Source organism: Eschrichtius robustus, chromosome X (assembly GCF_028021215.1).
Source record: "Eschrichtius robustus isolate mEscRob2 chromosome X, mEscRob2.pri, whole genome shotgun sequence".
Classification (NCBI taxonomy): domain Eukaryota; kingdom Metazoa; phylum Chordata; class Mammalia; order Artiodactyla; family Eschrichtiidae; genus Eschrichtius; species Eschrichtius robustus.
The window spans coordinates 75,046,741-75,064,880 of record NC_090845.1 but is presented as its reverse complement, the minus strand read 5'-3'; the positions used below and the strand labels follow the sequence as shown (position 1 = coordinate 75,064,880).

The 18,140-nt window shown below is 37.8% G+C and overlaps 1 protein-coding gene across 1 annotated transcript in view; it reads left to right on the top strand.

The window, feature by feature from the left end:
- The window catches only part of CHM (CHM Rab escort protein), a 188,622-nt gene that overhangs the window by 58,096 nt on the left and 112,386 nt on the right, over positions 1-18,140 (top strand). The window contains exon 5 of the mRNA XM_068533890.1: positions 8,896-9,280. Coding sequence (XP_068389991.1) covers positions 8,896-9,280 — 385 coding nt within the window. The remainder of the gene's footprint in view (positions 1-8,895; positions 9,281-18,140) is intronic.

Below are 18,140 nucleotides of genomic sequence, written 5' to 3'. Positions count from 1 at the left end.
CCACCGCGGTTTTCCCCCCTTGGTGTCCATACGTTTGTTCTCTACATCTGTGTCTCAACTTCTGCCCTGCAAAACGGTTCATCTGTACCATTTTTTTTAGGATCCACATACATGCGTTAATATACAATATTTGTTTTTCTCTTTCTGACTTACTTCATTCTGTATGACAGTCTCTAGATCCATCCATGTCTCAACAAATGGCTTAATTTCGTTCCTTTTTATGGCTGAGTAATAGTCCATTGTATATATGTACCACATCTTCTTTATCCATTCGTCTGTCGATGGGCATTTAGGTTGCTTCCATGACCTGGCTATTGTAAATAGTGCTGCAATGAACATTGGGGTGCATGTGTCTTTTGGAATTATGGTTTTCTCTGGGTATATGCCCAGTAGTGGGATTGCTGGATCATATGGTAATTCTATATTTAGTTTTTTAAGGAACCTCCATACTGTTCTCCATAATGGTTGTATCAATTTACATTACGACCAACAGTGCAAGAGGGTTCCCTTTTCTCCACACCCTCTCCAGCATTTGTTGTTTGTAGATTTTCTGATGATGCCCATTCTAACTGGTGTGAGGTGATAACTCACTGTAGTTTTGATTTGCATTTCTGTAGTAATTAGTTATGTTGAACAGCTTTTCATGTGCTTCTTGGCCATCTGTATGTCTTCTTTGGAGAAATGGCTATTGAGGTCTTCTGCCCATTTTTGGATTGGGTTGTTTGTTTCTTTAATATTGAGCTGCATGAGCTGCTTGTAAATTTTGGAGATTAATCCTTTGTCAGTTGCTTCATTTGCAAATATTTTCTCCCATTCTGAGGGTTCTCTTTTCGACTTGTTTATGGTTTCTTTTGTTGTGCAAAAGCTTTTAAGTTTCATTAGGTCCCATTTATTTATTTTTATTTTTATTTCCATTTCTCTAGGAGGTGGGTAAAAAGGATCTTGCTGGGATTTATGTCATAGAGTGTTCTGCCTATGTTTTCCTCTAAGAGTTTTATAGTGTCTGGTCTTATATTTAGGTCTTTAATCCATTTTGAGTTTATTTTTGTGTATGGTGTTAGGAAGTGTTCTAATTTCATTCTTTTACATGTAGCTGTCCAGTTTTCCCAGCACCACTTATTGAAGAGGCTGTCTTTTCTCCACTGTGTATTCTTGCCTCCTTTATCAAAGATAAGGTGACCATAGGTGTGTAGGTTTATCTCTGGGGTTTCTACCCTGTTCCATTGATCTATATTTCTGTTTTCGTGCCAGTACCATACTGTCTTGATTACTGTAGCTTTGTATTATAGTCTGAAGTCCGGGAGCCTGATTTCTCCAGCTCCGTTTTTCTTTCTCAAGATTGCTTTGGCTATTTGGGGTCTTTTGTGTTTCCATACAAATTGTGAAATTTTTTGTTCTAGTTCTGTGAAAAATGCCAGTGGTAGTTTGATAGGAATTTCATTGAATCTGTAGATTGCTTTGGGTAGTAGAGTCATTTTCACAATGTTGATTCTTCCAATTCAAGAACCTGGTATATCTCTCCATCTCTTTGTATCATCTTTAATTTCTTTCATCAGTGTCTTATAATTTTCTGCATACAGGTCTTTTGTCTCCTTAGGTGGGTTTATTCCTAGATATTTTATTCTTTTTGTGCAATGGTAAATGGGAGTGTTTTCTTAATTTCACTTTCAGATTTTTCATCATTAGTGTATAGGAATGCAAGGGATTTCTGTGCATTAATTTTGTATCCTGCTACTTTACCAAATTCATTGATTAGCTCTAGTAGTTTTCTGGTAGCATCTTTAGGATTGTCTTTGTATAGTATCATGTCATCGGCAACCAGTGACAGCTTTACTTCTTCTTTTCCAATTTGGATTCCTTTTTTTTTCTTTTTCTTCTCTGATTGCTGTGGCTAAAAGTTCCAAAACTATGTTGAATAATAGTGGTGAGAGTGGGCAACCTTGTCTTGTTCCTGGTCTTAGTGGAAATGGTTTCAGTTTTTCACCATTGAGGACAATGTTGGCTGTGGGTTTGTCATATATGGCCTTTATTATGTTGAGCAAAGTTCCCTTTATGCCTACTTTCAGGGGGGTTTTTATCATAAATGGGTGTTGAATTTTGTCGAAAGCTTTCTCTGCATCTATTGAGATGATCATATGGATTTTCTCCTTCAATTTGTTAATATGGTGTATCACATTGATTGATTTGCATATATTGAAGAATCCTTGCATTCCTGGGATAAACCCCACTTGATCATGGTGTATGATCCTTTTAATGTGCTGTTGGATTCTGTTTGCTAGTATTTTGTTGAGGATTTTTGCATCTATGTTCATCAGTGATATTGGCCTGTAGTTTTCTTTCTTTGTGACGTCTTTGTCTGGTTTTGGTATCAGGGTGATGGTGGCCTCGTAGAATGAGTTTGGGAGTGTTCCTCCCTCTGCAATATTTTGGAAGAGTTTGAGAAGGATAGGTGTTAGCTCTTCTCTAAATGTTTGATAGAGTTCGCCTGTGAAGCCATCTGGTCCCGGGCTTCTGTTTGTTGTGAGATTTTTAATCACATTTTCAATTTCATTGCTTGTGATTCGTCTGTTCATAGTTTCTATTTCTTCCTGGTTCAGTGTCAGCAGGTTGTGCATTTCTAAGAATTTGTCCATTTCTTCCAGGTTGTCCATTTTATTGGCATATAGTTGCTTGTAGTAATCTCTCACGATCCTTTGTATTTCAGCAGTGTCAGTTGTTACTTCTCCTTTTTCATTTCTAATTCTGTTGATTTGAGTCTTCTCCCTTTTTTTCTTGATGAGTCTGGCTAATGGTTTATCAATTTTGTTTATGTTCTCAAAAGACTACCTTTTAGTTTTATTAATCTTTCCTATCCTTTCCTTCATTTCATTTTCCTTTATTTCTGAACTGATCTTTATGATTTCTTTCCTTTGCTAACTTTGGGTTTTTTTTTTTTTGTTCTTCTTTCTCTAATTGCTTTAGGTGTAAGGTTAGGTTGTTTATTTGAGATGTTTCTTATTTCTTAAGGTAGGATTGTATTGCTATAAACTTCCCTCTTAGAGCTGCTTTTGCTGCATCCCATAAGTTTTGGGTCCTCGTGTTTTCATTGTCATTTGTTTCTAGGTATTTTTTGATTTCCTCTTTGAATTCTTCAGTGAACGCTTGGTTATTAAGTAGTGTATTGTTTAGCCTCCATGTGTTTGCATTTTTTACAGTTTTTTTCCTGTAATTGATATCTAGTCTCATAGCATTGTGGTCGGAAAAGATACTTGATACGATTTCAATTTTCTTAAATTTACCAAGGCTTGATTTGTGACCCAAGATATGATCTATCCTGGAGAATGTTCCATTCTCATTCCAAACCAGAAATTTCTCAAGTTCCATGAGCACTTGAGAAGAATGTGTATTCTGTTGTTTTCGGATGGAATGTCCTGTAAATATCAGTTAAGTCCATCTTGTTTAAAGTATCATTTAAAGCTTGTGTTTCCTTATTTATTTTCATTTTGGATGATCTGTCCATTGGTGAAAGTGGGGTGTTAAAGTCCCCTACTATGATTGTGTTACTGTTGATTTCCCCTTTTATGGCTGTTAGTATTTGCCTTATGTATCGAGGTGCTCCTATGTTGGGTGCATACATATTTACAATTGTTGTATCTTCTTCTTGGATTGAACCCTTCATCATTATGTAGTGTCCTTCTTTGTCTCTTGTAATAGTCTTTGTTTTAAAGTCTACTTTGTCTGATATGAGAATTGCTACTCCAGCTTTCTTTTGATTTCCATTTGCATGGAATATCTTTTTCCATCCCCTCACTTTCAGTCTGTATGTGTCCCTAGGTCTGAAGTGGGTCTCTTGTAGACAGCATATATACGGGTCTTGTTTTTGTATCCATTCTGCCAGTCTGTGTGTTTTGGTTGGAGCATTTCATCCATTTACATTTAAGGTAATTATCAATATGTATGTTCCTATTACCATTTTCTTAATTGTTTTGGGTTTGTTTTTGTAGGTCTTTGCCTTGTGTTTACTGCCTAGAGAAGTTCCTTTAGCATTTGTTGTAAAGCTGGTTTGGTGGTGCTGAATTCTCTTAGCTTTTGCTTGTCTGTAAAGGTTTTAATTTCTCTGTCAAATCTGAATGAGATCCTTGCTGGGTAGAGTAATCTTGGTTTTAGGTTTTTCTCCTTTATCACTTTAAATATGTCCTACCACTCCCTTCTGTCTTGCAGAGTTTCTACTGAAAGATCAGCTGTTAACCTTATGGGGATTCCCTTGTGTGTTATTTTTCCCTTGCTGCTTTTAATATATTTTCTTTGTATTTAATTTTTGATAGTTTGATTAAGATGTACCTTGGTGTGTTTCTCCTTGGATTTATCCTGTATGGGACTCTCTATGCTTCCAGGACTTGATTAACTATTTCCTTTTCCATATTAGGGAAGTTTTCAACTATAATCTCTTCAAATATTTTCTCAGTCCCTTTCTTCTTGTCTTCTTCTTCTGGGACCCCTATAATTCGAATGTTGGTGCGTTTAATGTTGTCCCAGAGGTCTCTGAGACTGTTCTCATTCTTTTCATTCATTTTTCTTTATTATGCTCTGCAGTAGTTATTTCCACTCTTTTATCTTCCAGGTCACTTATCCGTTCTTCTGCCTTAGTTATTCTGCTATTGATCCCTTCTAGAGAACTTTTAATTTCATTTATTGTGTTGTTCATCACTGTTTGTTTGCTATTTAGTTCTTCTAGTTCCTTGTTAAAGTTTTCTTGTATTTTCTCCATTCAATTACCAAGATTTTGGATCATCTTTACTATTATTGTTCTGAATTCTTTTTCAGGTAGACTGCCTGTTTCCTCTTCATTTGTTAGATCTGGTGGGTTTTTGTCTTGCTCCTTCATCTGCTGTGTGTTTTGCTGTCTTCTCGTTTTGCTTAACTTACTGTGTTTGGGGGTCTCCTTTTCACAGGCTGCAGGTTCATAGTTCCCGTTGTTTTTGGTGTCTGTCCCCAGTGGCTAAGGTTGGTTCCATGGGTTGTGTAGGCTTCCTGGTGGAGGGGACTGGTGCCTGTGTTCTGGTGGAGGAAGCTGGATCTTGTCTTTCTGGTGGGCAGGTCCACATCTGGTGGTGTGTTTTGGGGTGTCTGTCGCCTTATTATGATTTTAGGCAGCCTCTCTACTAATGGATGGGGCTGTGTTCCTGTCTTGCTAGTTGTTTGGCATAGGGTGTCCAGCACTGGAGCTTGCTGGTCGTTGAGTGGAGCTGGCTTGGCGTTGAGATTGAGGTCCCTGGGAGATTTTCTCCATTTGATATTACGTGGAGCTGGGAGGTCTCTTGTGGACCAGTGTCCTGAAGTTGGCTCTCCCGCCTCAGAGGCACAGCCCTGATGCCTGACTGGAGCACCAAGAGTCTGTCATCCACACGGCTCAGAATAAAAGGTAGAAAAAAAAAAGAAAGAAGAAAGAAGAAGATAAAATAAAATAAAATAAAGTACAATAAAATATAATAAAGTCATTAAAATAAAAGGTAAAAAATAAATATTAAAAAAAAAATTTAAGTAATAAAAAAACAGGAAAGAAGGAATGAAGAGAGCGACCAAACCAAAAAACAAATCTACCAATGATAACAAGTGCTAAAAACTATCCTAAAAAAGAAAAAAGGACAGACAGACCCCTAGGACAAATGGTAAAAGCCAAGCTGTACAGACAATGATCACACACAGAAGCATACACATACACACTCAAAAGAAGAGAAAAAGGGAAAAAATTATATATATCATTGCTCCCAAAGTCCACCTCCTCAATTTGGGATGATTCGTTGTCTATTCAGGTATTCCACAGATGCAGGGTACATCAAGTTGATTGTGGAGATAAATCCGCTGTTCCTGAGGCTGCTGGGAGAGATTTCCCTTTCTCTTCTTTGTTCACACAGCTCCCAGGGTTCAGCTTTTGATTTGGCCCCGCCCCTGCATGTAGGTCTCCTGAGGGCGTCTGTTCTTCGCTCAGACAGGACGGGGTTAAAGGAGCAGCTGCTTCGGGGGCTCTGGCTCACTTAGGCCGTGGCGAGGGGGGGGTATGGATGCGGGGCTAGCCTGCGGCGGCAGAGGCCAGCATGACGTTGCACCAGCCTGAGGCGCGCGTGTGTTCTCCCAGGGAAGTTGTCCCTGGATCACGGGACCCTGGCAGTGGCGGGCTGCACAGCCTCCCAGGAGGGCAGGTGTGGATAGCGACCTGTGCGTGCACACAGCCTTCTTGGTGGCGGCAGCAGCAGCCTTCGCGTCTCATGCCCATCTCTGGGATCCACGCTGTTAGCAGCAGCTCGCGCCCGTCTCTGGAGCTCGTTTAGGCGGCGCTCTTAATCCCCTCTCCTCGTGCACTAGGAAACAAAGAGGCAAGAAAAAGTCTCTTGCCTCTTCGGCAGCTCCAGACTTTTTCCCACCCAGCTAGCTGTGGCATGCTAGCCCCCTTCAGGCTGTGTTCTCGCAGCCAGCCGCAGTCCTCTCTCTGGGATCCGACCTCCGACCTCTGAAGCCCGAGCCTCAGCTCCCAGCCCCCGCCCGCCCCAGTGGGTGAGCAGACAAGCCTCTTGGGCTGGTGAGTGCTGGTCGGCACTGATCCTCTGTGCGGGCCTCTCTCAGCTTTGCCCTCCGCACCCCTGTTGCTGCGCTCTCTTCCGTGGCCCCGAAGCTTCCCCCCTGCACCACCCATAGTCTCCGCCCGCGGAGGGGCTTCCTAGTGTGTGGAAACCTTTCCTCCTTCACAGCTCCCTCCCACTGGTGCAGGTCCCGTCCCTATTCTTTTGTCTCTGTTTCTTCTTTTTTCTTTTGCCCTACCCATGTACATGGGGAGTTTCTTGCCTTTTGGGAGGTCTGAGGTCTTCTGCCAGCGTTCAGTAGGTGTTCTGTAGGAGTTGTTCCACATGTAGATGTATTTCTGATGTATTTGTGGGGAGGAAGGTGATCTCTGCGTCTTACTCTTCCGCCATCTTGAAGCTACTCCCCCAAACTTTTGAATGTAAAGTTTATTGTTTTATCCTGGCCTAGTTTTTTGTGTTTTCTATAATACAAATGTTTGTTTCATATTTAAATATATATATTTATAAATATGTATTTATAAATTTTTATGTAAATATATATTTATACTTCCATCTTTTGCATGTATAAACCATTTATTCATCACGTGTTTATTAAATACCACGTCTATAGAGCAGTGCAGTAAGTGTTGTGAGGGGCACTCAGTAGAAGATGTTAGGGTCTTCCCTCAAGGAAATTAAAGTCTAGTTGAAGATAAAGTATATATGGGACAGCCAAAAGGCTATTAAAAAGGAACTGATAAATAAATGCAAGCTAAACTGCATGTGTGTACTATGGGGCATGGAGTAACAGAATGATGAGCGTGGTTGGGTTAAGGAAGACTTCTTGGAAGTGAAATTTAAACTTTTTCTTAAAATGTGTCGATTGGTGAAGTATGTGATTATGTTTGGGGATGGGGGAATTGTGATATTACAGGAAGCGTGAAGAATAGCCCAGAAGAAGCAATTAACATGGGCCAAATCATGGAGATTTTGGTTGATAAATTAGGAATTAGAGATGCCATTTCAGAAAGTAGGAGAGATGAGACAAAGAAGATAGTTGATAAAGAAGGTGATTTGGTTTAGAGACTGGAAGAGGAAGATTTTGCGGGGTAGGGTTGAGATTTGATATGAGAAAGAACTGCTGTTAGTTCTTGAGCAGTCAATTAGATGTTCACTTCCCACAGCCTGTCATGTACAAGGCATTTTTAGTGTTGAGCAGTAGGGCAACTCAGTGAAAACGTAGGTTCTGTGGAGGATAAAACATCATGGAGAGACACATGATGCAGGCACACCGAATGGGAGCCTGTTGTGTCAGTCAAGGCAATAATGGACTGAGAATGTTAACTCTAGTAGTAACTTTGGAAGTGGCACTTCCAGTAAAGTAAAAGACACTAACAATAAAACAAAATACAGCAGGAAAGAATTCAGAAAGATCCTGTTCGATACCACATTGTGATAAGCCAACTTACGCTTTCACATCAGTTTTTTTCTAGCTCTGTCACACCACAATAATAATCTTTGAATAATAATCTTTGCTCAACAGTAATTACCACTGTTGAGCATTTACTGTGTGCCAGGCACTGTGTCAGGTTCTTTGCATGTGATACTTCATTTAATCTCCAAAACAACCTTGTGAGGTAGGTGGTATTATCCCTATGTTATAGATGGATAATTTAGGTCAGAGAGGATAAACAACTTGTCTACATTCACAGAATTATCTAGTCCTAGGGTGAGGCTTTGAACCTCGATCTGTTTATTCTGAAGGATGTACTTGTAAGCACTGTGTTGATTTGTTTCTAAAATGCAATTCCCCTGTCTGCCTTAAATTCTCAAAAATATACATGTGATTATCATATACACACTACTATATATAAAATAGGTAATCAACAAGGACCTACTGTATAGCACAGGGAACTCAATATTCTGTAATAATCTATATGGGAAAAAAATCTGAAAAAGAATGGATATATGTATATGTATAACTGAATCACTTTGTTGTACACCTGAAACTAATGCAATATTGTAAATCAACTATACCCCAATATAAAATAAAAATTAAATAAAAAGATAAGAATCTGCTTTTCACCAAAAAAAAAAAAAATACACACACACACACACACATGGCATGGCCTGCTAAACCCTGAAATCTTTATGTATACTTTTCAAATCTTAAGTATGTTTCGTATTGTATTGAAACCTTAACAGATGAATGTTTAATGTGTGTGTCACATAAAGCAAAACATCCAAGATAAATGAGGTAAAGAAAAAAATTGCCATTGAAAGTTAAAATAATACAAAAAGGTAGCCAAGTATAATTATCAAAAGCCTGGTGTGGATTATTATTATAATTTCTCATTAGTCAGGATTTGCATGAAGATGTCGAAGAAGCTGGTGCACTGCAGAAAAATCACGCTTCTGTGACATCTGTGAACTCCACAGAAGCTGCAGATTCTGCCTGCCTGCCTACAGAAGATCAGTCGTTAAGTACTGCAAGCTGTGAAATACCCACAGAACAAACTCCAAGCAGTGATCCAGAGAGTGCCCTAGAAGTAAATGATTTTGAAGCGACAGGAGAGAAAGAAAACCATTGTGATAAAACTTGTGTGCCCTCAACTTCAGAAAAGGAAACAAGTGAAAATGTGCCTATGGCCGAAAACACCGCAGAGCAACCAAAGAAAAATAGGATTACTTACTCGCAAATTATTAAAGAAGGCAGGAGATTTAATATTGATTTGGTATCAAAGGTAAGTACCAGTTTTACCCATCTTTTCATAGAACAATAGTAAATTTTAATTGATTGAAAATAGCATCTGGGTCCATAAACCCAATTTTAATAATTTTATTCTCTGAAATGTAGGATATTTACTTTATAAAGAGATAGTATCTGAAGTTTATAGTTCCATTAAAATATTCTTTGAACATAGTTTAAAACACATTAGGAATGCTCAGTACTATATCAAGGATACTTCTGTATTGGAACACGTATTCCACCCTAATATTCTCCTACTGCATGGGCACTATGAATTCTACCAAGAAAAAAGTCTAATGAACCTAATTACAGATCCATGTTATTTATAGTCAATCTATTAAATGAACTTTTGTTTAGCCCTTATTTATATAGTAACTATTTTAACATCTGTATGATGATGAACATTTTGAAAAAAACAATGCATTTTTGAAAATTATCGGTTCAGGTGTGAGCACTTTGGAGGATAATTTAATAGTAGTGGGGGCAGGGAGGTTGGGAAGAATGCTATTTACCTCAGTTATTTTTCTATCCTTACCTCTGATGTTAGGTCAGTATGACTTCAGAAGAGGTCCCTGAGTCTTAGGAGGGTATAGTGTTGTACTGGGTTTATAGGAAACAAGGCTAATTTAGTGCAAAAGAATAGAAAACCAGTAACATAAAAGGTAATGGCCTTAAAGGGTTACAATATAGGGCTGGGTGAAAGTAGAAAGAAGCAGAGACCAAATACTGTAAGTTGAGGGCAAACAAGAAATTGAAAAGAAGTAGGAGAGGGTGGTAAATAACATCAGACTTGCCTCAAACCTAGGCTTTTCTATTTAATGTGCTCTCCTGAAGTTCCAGGTTATAAAGAGAGGGACTAATGCTCCTCACATTTTGCTGATCCAATCACACATCCTCATACTGCTGATCTCTTTGAACCTGATGCCTGAAAATATGAATATCTTTTTACTACTCATAGTTTCTTTCTGAGCTAGCTCTCTGTGCCTGATTCTGCCTTGGTCTGAGTTGGCTACTGCCTTGGTCCTACCTCATATTTCTGTACTGTCTATTCCACCTACTTTGATCCTGCCATCCTTTGAAATCTAGCATTCTTTACCTGTTACCTTGGCTATTAATTTCTGGGTAGAAGTTTAATCATAGCTCACTAATAGTCTTCCTATTCTCATGAGCAGGAAAGAATTTAAAAAAACAAAAAAACAATAAACAAGTCAAAACACTGAAGTAGTCAAGTAACAAATAGGTTTTGTTCTGAAATTTTCATTTTGAATTAGTTACTTGGAATTTGGAATGCTTAACTGAAAGAAACGGTGATATAAATGGTGGTTAAGAATCAAGACTACTTCATAAAAGTCTCTAACCTTTATGTTAGCTGAAATATAGTATAAATCTTGCAAAGGGAAATGGTAGAAGAAGTGCTGTTAGAATTTTTGGAATTATTGTAGGAAATGATTCACTTGTATAAGAAAATGCGTGCTGGTTGTGGTGCAGGGGGAGATAGTTTAATTAGATGCTGAGATATTTGAGGAGACTCTGAAGGAGATTTCTGGGTATTTTCACGAGTTTGAACAGTTAATAATAGTGGTTCTCTTAGGGTAAATTAAAAACAAACACGTCTAGGGGAGTTAAGGCAGTTGTATTTTGTCCTGCATAGTTTTCATGGGTTCACATGTTTAAAAAATAACTAATAATGATTTACTGTACTCATCCTACAAAAGCAGGGGTAGCTAAAGAATGTATAACCATAGCAATACAAGAGGTTTATTATCATTTTTAAAAAGTCAGTCATTTAATGAACATTTATTGAGTACTTACTGTGTGGAAAGCAGTATATTCCATGATATTGGGTCAATCAGTTATTCCTGGGAAATCCCATCTGTTGTAATAATTGCAGTTATTACATCTGAGTGTAGGGTGATTGACAAATATCTATCTGAAGCCCTACCTCTTTCCTAAAGTCCAATTTGATATCGCCAAACTATTTGACATTTCTACATGCATTCCATTTCAGAGTCATCATGATAAAACTGGCAAGTACTGTGGTGCTTTACAAAACTCATCCCTGTATACAGCCTTTTAAAAAGAAATCTTATAGCTCAGGGTAGGTTAGTTAAATAAAATATAGTACTATACTGCTTAGACTTATAGAGAAGATGATCAAAGATGAAGTTCTTACAAATAAAACTCATTTCTAAGAAAGTCCATACCCTTAATAATTATGAAACCAACATGCCAAGTAAAGCAAGAGTTGTTAATTATTTAATTTAGTTGCCATTATTATAATCAAATTGAAGTATTCTTTAGCCTCTCACCACTGTGAAATTGCTATGGTAGGTCACTTACATAATGATGTAAAAGAAGCTTAGGTTTAAATATGGTACATAATCATTATTTCTAAGCTTCAGACAAAAGGTTATGTAGTTTTTATTGAAATGTGTTTTCACTCTTCAGTGGTATCTTAAATGCTTTATTTTTAAAGCTGGCATTAAATCTTAAGGTTTATTAGATCTTAAAATACATTCTGTGTTTGATATATTAATATTTGTGAAATTATTATGATACTGAGGGATCATTGAATCTTGAATATTTGTGTTTTTAAACAAATAAGGTATTTGAAGTAACTTTTTTATTATAATTATAGAATTAATACTTGGCAATATATTCTTAAAAGCATGAGCTATATCAGTTGTGTAGTGTATTAGGCTGAAGGTAATGAAGTAACATGCCATATTTAGTCAGGGTAATTGATTTTAAAAAAAAAGCAGTGTCAATTTTGTTTCTTCTGCACAATGTTAGACTGATATAATAGTTTAAAAAAATATACCTAACTGATACTGATTTACAGAACGTCTGTACTGAACCTCTTGCATACTCAGAATAATGTTTTTTTGTTTTGGTTTGGCTTGGTTTTTGTTTGACTGGTTATACTGTGTATAGGTTTTTGTTTTTTTTTAACATCTTTATTGCAGTATAATTGCTTTACAATGTTGTGTTAGTTTCTGCTGTATAACAAAGTGAATCAGCTATATGTGTACATATATCCCCATATGCCTTCCCTCTTGTGCCTCCCTCCCACCCTCCCTATACCACCCCTCTAGGTGGTCACAAAGCACCGAGCTGATCTCCCTGTGCTATGCGGCTGCTTCCCACTAGCTATCTATTTTACATTTGGTAGTGTATATATGTCATTGCTACTCTGTCACTTTGTCCGAGCTTACCCTTTCCCCTCCCTGTGTCCTCAAGTCCATTTTCTATGTCTGCATATTTATTCCTGTCCTGCCCCTAGGTTCATCAGAACCACTGTTTTTCTTTTTTTTTCTTTTTTTACATTCCATATATATGTGTGAGCATACAATATTTATTTTCCTCTTTCTGACTTACATCACTCTGTATGACAGACTCTAGGTCCATCCACCTCACTACAAATAACTCAATTTCTTTCTTTTTATGGCTGAGTAATATTCCATTGTATATATGTGCCACATCTTCTTTATCCATTCATCTGTCTATGGACACCTAGGTTGCTTCCATGTCCTAGCTATTGTAAATAGTGCTGCAATGAACATTGTGGTACATGAGTGTTTTTGCATTATGATTTTCTCAGTGTATGTACCCAGTAGTGGGATTGCTGGGTCATATAGTAGTTCTATTTTTAGTTTTTTAAGGAACCTCCATACTGTTCTCCATAGTGGCTGTATCAATTTACATTCCCACCAACAGTGCAAGAGGGTTCCCTTTTCTCCACACCCTCTCCAGCATTTATTCTTTGTAGATTTTTTGATGATGGCCATTCTGACCAGTGTGAGATGATACCTCATTGTAGTTTTGGTTAGCATTTCTCTAATGATCAGTGATGTTGAGCATCCCTTCATGTGTCTGTTGGCCATCTGTATATCTTCTGTGGAGAATTGTCTATTTAGATCTTCTGCCCATTTTTGGATTGAGCTGTTTGTTTTTTTTGATATTGAGCTGCGTGAGCTGCTTATATACTTTGGGGTTTAATCCTTTGTCAGTTACTTCGTTTGCAAATATTTTCTCCCATTCTGAGGGTTGTCTTTTTGTCTTGTTTATGGTTTCCTTTGCTGTGCAAAAGCTTTTAAGTTTCATTAGGTCCCATTTGTTTATTTTTGTTTTTATTTCTGTTTCTCTAGGAGGCAGGTCAAAAAGGATCTTGCTGTGATTAATGTCAAAGAGTGTTCTGCCTAAGTTTTCCTCTAAGAGTTTTATACTGTCTGGCCTTACATTTAGGTCTGTAATCCATTTTGAGTTTATTTTTGTGTATGGTGTTAGGAAGTGTTCTAATTTCATTCTTTTACATGTAGCTTTCCAGTTTTCCCAGCACCACTTATTGCAGAGGCTATCTTTTCTCCATTATATATTCTTGCCTCCTTTATCAAAGGTAAGTTCACCATAGGTGCGTGGGATTATCTCTGGGCTTTCTATCCTGTTCCATTGATTTATATTTCTGTTTTTGCCAGTACCATACTGTCTTGATGACTGTAGCTTTGTAGTATAGTCTGAAGTCCAGGAGCCTATTCCTCCAGCTCCATTTTTCTTTCTCAAGGTTGCTTTGGCTGTTCGGGGTCTTTTGTGTTTCCATACAAATTGTGGAATTTTTTTGTTCTAGTTCTGTGAAAAATGCCATTGGTAGTTTGATGGGGATTGCATTGAATCTGTAGATTGCTTTGGGTAGTATAGTCATTTTCACAATGTTGATTCTTCCAGTCCAAGAACATGGTATATCTCTCCATCTGTTTGTATCATCTTTAATTTCTTTCATCAGTGTCTTATAGTTTTCTCCATAAAGGTCTTTTGTCTCCTTGCGGAGGTTTATTTCTAGGTATTTTATTCTTTTGTTGCAATGGTAAATGGGAGTGTTTTCTTAATTTCTCTTTCACGTTTTTTATCATTAGTGTATCGGAATGCAAGAGATTTCTGTGCATTAATTTTGTATCCTGCTACTTTACCAAATTCATTGATTAGCTCTAGTAGTTTTCTGGTAGCATCTTTAGGATTGTCTTTGTATAGTATCATGTCATCGGCAAACAGTGACAGCTTTACGTCTTCTTTTCCAATTTGGATTCCTTTTTTTTTTCTTTTTCTTCTCTGATTGCTGTGGCTAAAAGTTCCAAAACTATGTTGAATAATAGTGGTGAGAGCGGGCAACCTTGTCTTGTTCCTGGTCTTAGTGGAAATGGTTTCAGTTTTTCACCATTGAGGATGATGTGGGCTGTGAGTTTGTCATATATGGCCTTTAATGTGTTGAGGTAAGTTCCCTCTATGCCTAATTTCTGGAGAGTTTTTATCATAAATCGGTGTTGAATTTTGTTGAAAGCTTTTTCTGCATCTACTGAGATGATCATGGTTTTTCTCCTTCAATTTGTTAATATGGCGTATCACGTTGATTGATTTGCGTATATTGAAGAATCCTTGCAGTCTTGGGAGAAACCCCACTTTATGATGGTGTATGATCCTTTTAATGTGCTGTTGGATTCTGTGTGCTAGTGTTTTGTAGAGGATTTTTGCATCTATGTTCATCAGTGATTTTGGTCTGTAGTTTTCTTTTATTGTGAAATCTTTGTCTGGTTTTGGTGTCTGAGTGGTGATGGCCTTGTAGAATGAGTTTGGAAGTGTTCCTCCCTCTGCTATATTTTGGAAGAGTTTGAGAAGGATAGGTGTTAGCTCTTCTGTAAATGTTTGATAGAATTCGCCTGTGAAGCCAACTCGTCCTGGGCTTTGGTTTGTTGGAAGATTTTTAATCACAGTTTCAATTTCAGTGCTTGTGATTGGTCTGTTTATATTTTCTGTTTCTTCCTGGTTCAGTCTCAGAAGGTTGTACTTTTCTAAGAATCTGTCCATTTCTTCCAGGTTGTCCATTTTATTGGCATATAGTTGCTTGTAGTAATCCCTCATGATTCTTTGTATTTCATCAGTGTCAGTTGTTACTTCTCCTTTTTCATTTCTAATTCTGTTGATTTGTGTCTTCTATGTTTTCTCTTGATGACTCTGGCTATTGGTTTATGAATTTTGTTTATCTTCTTAAAGTACCAGCTTTTAGTTTTATTGATCTTTGTTATTGTTTCCTTCATTTCTTTTTCATTTATTTCTGATCTGATCTTTATGATTTCTTTCCTTCTGCTAACTTTGGGGATTTTTTGTTCTTCTTTCTCTAATTGCTTTAGGTGTAAGGTTTGGTTGTTTATTTGAGATGTGTCTTGAGGTAGGATTGTATTGCTATAAACTTCTCTCTTAGAACTGCTTTTGCTGCCTCCCATAGGTTTTGGGTCATCGTGTTTTCATTGTCATTTGTGTCTAGGTATTTTTTTATTTCTTCAGTGATTTCTGGGTTATTTAGTAGTGTATTGTTCAGCCTCCATGTGTTTGTATTTTTTAAAGTTTTTTCCTGTAATTGATATCTAGTCTCATAGGATTGTCGTCGCAAAGGATACTTGATACAATTTCAATTATCTTAAATTTATCAAGGGTTCATATGTGACCCAAGATATGATCTATCCTCGAGAATGTTCCATGAGCACTTGAGAAGAAGGTGTATTCTGTTGTTTTTTGATGGAATGTTCTATAAATATAAATTAAGTCCATCTTGTCTAATGTATCATTTAAAGCTTGTGTTTCCTTATTTTTCATTTTGGTTGATCTGTCCATTGGTGAAAGTGGGATGTCAAAGTCCCCTACTGTTTGGGTTACTGTTGATTTCCCCTTTTATGCCCGTTAGCATTTGCCTTATTTATTGAGGTGCTCCTATGTTGGGTGCAGAAATATTTACAATTGTTATATCTTCTTCTTGGATTGATCCCTTGATCATTCTGTAGTGTCCTTCTTTGGCTCTTGTAATAGTCTTTATTTTAAAGTCTATTTTGTGTGATATGAGAATTGCTACTCCAGGTTTCTTTTGATTTCCATTTGCATGGAATATCTTTTTCTATCCCCTCACTTTCAGCCTGTATGTGTCCCTGTGTCTGAAGTGGGTCTCTTGTAGCCAGCATATATATGGGTCTTGTTTTTGTATCCTTTCAGCCAGTCTGTGTCTTTTGGTTGGAGCATTTAATCCATTTACATTTAAGGTAGTTATCAATATGTATGTTCCTATTACCATTTTCTTAATTGTTTTGGGTTTGTTTTTGTAGGTCTTTGCCTTCTCTTGTGTTTCCTGCCTAGAGAAGTTCCTTTAGCATTTGTTGTAAAGCTGGTTTGGTGGTGCTGAATTCTCTTAGCTTTTGCTTGTCTGTAAAGCTTTTAATTTCTCTGTTGAATCTGAATGAGATCTTTGCTGGGTAGAGTAATCTTGGTTGTAGGTTTCTCCCTTTCATCACTTTAAATATGTCCTGCCACTCCCTTCTGGCTTGCAGAGTGTCTGCTGAAAGATCAGCTGTTAACCTTATGGGGATTCCCTTGTATGGTATTTGTTGCTTTTGCCTTTTTGCTTTTAATATGTTTTCTTTGTATTTAAATTTTTTTTAATATTGGCCTGGATGTGCTTGACTACTTACTTACGTATTGTTTATTGCCATGTTTATTTTTTAAATTTATTTATTTATTTTTGGCTGTGTTGGGTCTTTGTTTCTGTGTGAGGGCTTTCTTTAGTTGCCGCGAGCGGGAGCCACTCTTCATCGTGGTGCACGGGCCTCTCACTATCACGGACTCTCTTGTTGCGGAGCATGGGCTCCAGACGCACAGGCTCAGTAGCTGTGGCTCATGGGCCCAGTTGCTCCGCAGCATGTGGGATCTTCCCAGACCAGGGCTCGAACCCGTGTCCCCTGCATTGGCAGGCGGACTCTCAACCGCTGCACCACCAGGGAAGCCCTGTATTTAAATTTTAATAGTTTGATTAATATGTGCCTTGGCATATTTCTCCTTGGATTTATCCTGTATGGGACTCTCTGTGCTTCCTGGACTTGATTGACTATTTCCTTTTCCATATTAGGTAAGTTTTCAACTATAATCTCTTCAAATATTTTCTCAGTCCCTTTCTTTTTCTCTTCTTCTTCTGAGAACCCTATAATCTAATGTTGGTGCATTTAATGTTGTCCCAGAAGTCTCTGAGACTGTCCTGAATTCTTTTCATTCTTTTTTCTTTATTCTGCTCTGTGGTAGTTATTTCCACTAGTTTATCTTCCAGGTAACTTATCTGTTTTTCTCTGTCAGTTATTCTGCTATTGATTCTTTCTAGAGAAATTTTAATTTCATTTATTGTGTTGTTCATCATTGTTCGTTTGCTCTTTAGTTCTTCTAGTACCTTGTTAAACGTTTCTTGTATTTTTTCCATTCTATTTCCAAGATTTTGGATCATCTTTACTATCATTATTCTGAATTCTTTTTCAGGTAGACTGCCTATTTCCTCTTCATTTGTTTGGTCTGGTGGGTTTTTACCTTGCTCCTTCATTTGCTGCATATTTCTCTGTCTTTCCATATTGCTTAACTTACTGTGTTTGGGGTCTCCTTTTTGTAGGCTGCAGGTTTGTAGTTCCTGTTTTTTTTTGGTGTCTGCCCCCAGTGGGTAAGGTTGGTTCAGTGGCTTGTGTAGACTTCCTGGTGGAGGAGACTGGTGCCTGTGTTCTGATGGGTGGGGCTGGATCTAGTCTTTCTGCTGGGAAGGGCTGCATGCAGTGGTGTGTTTCGGGGTGTCTTTGAACTTAGTATGATTTTAGGCAGCCTCTCTGCTAATGCGTGGTGTTGTGTTCATATCTGCCTAGTTGTTTGGCATGTGGTGTCCAGCACTGGAGCTTGCTGGTCGTTGTGTGGAGCTGGGTCTTAGCATTGAGATGGAGATCTCTGGGGGAGCTCTCGCAGATTGATATTACATGGAGCCTAGAGGTTTCTGGTAGTCCAGTGTCCTGAAC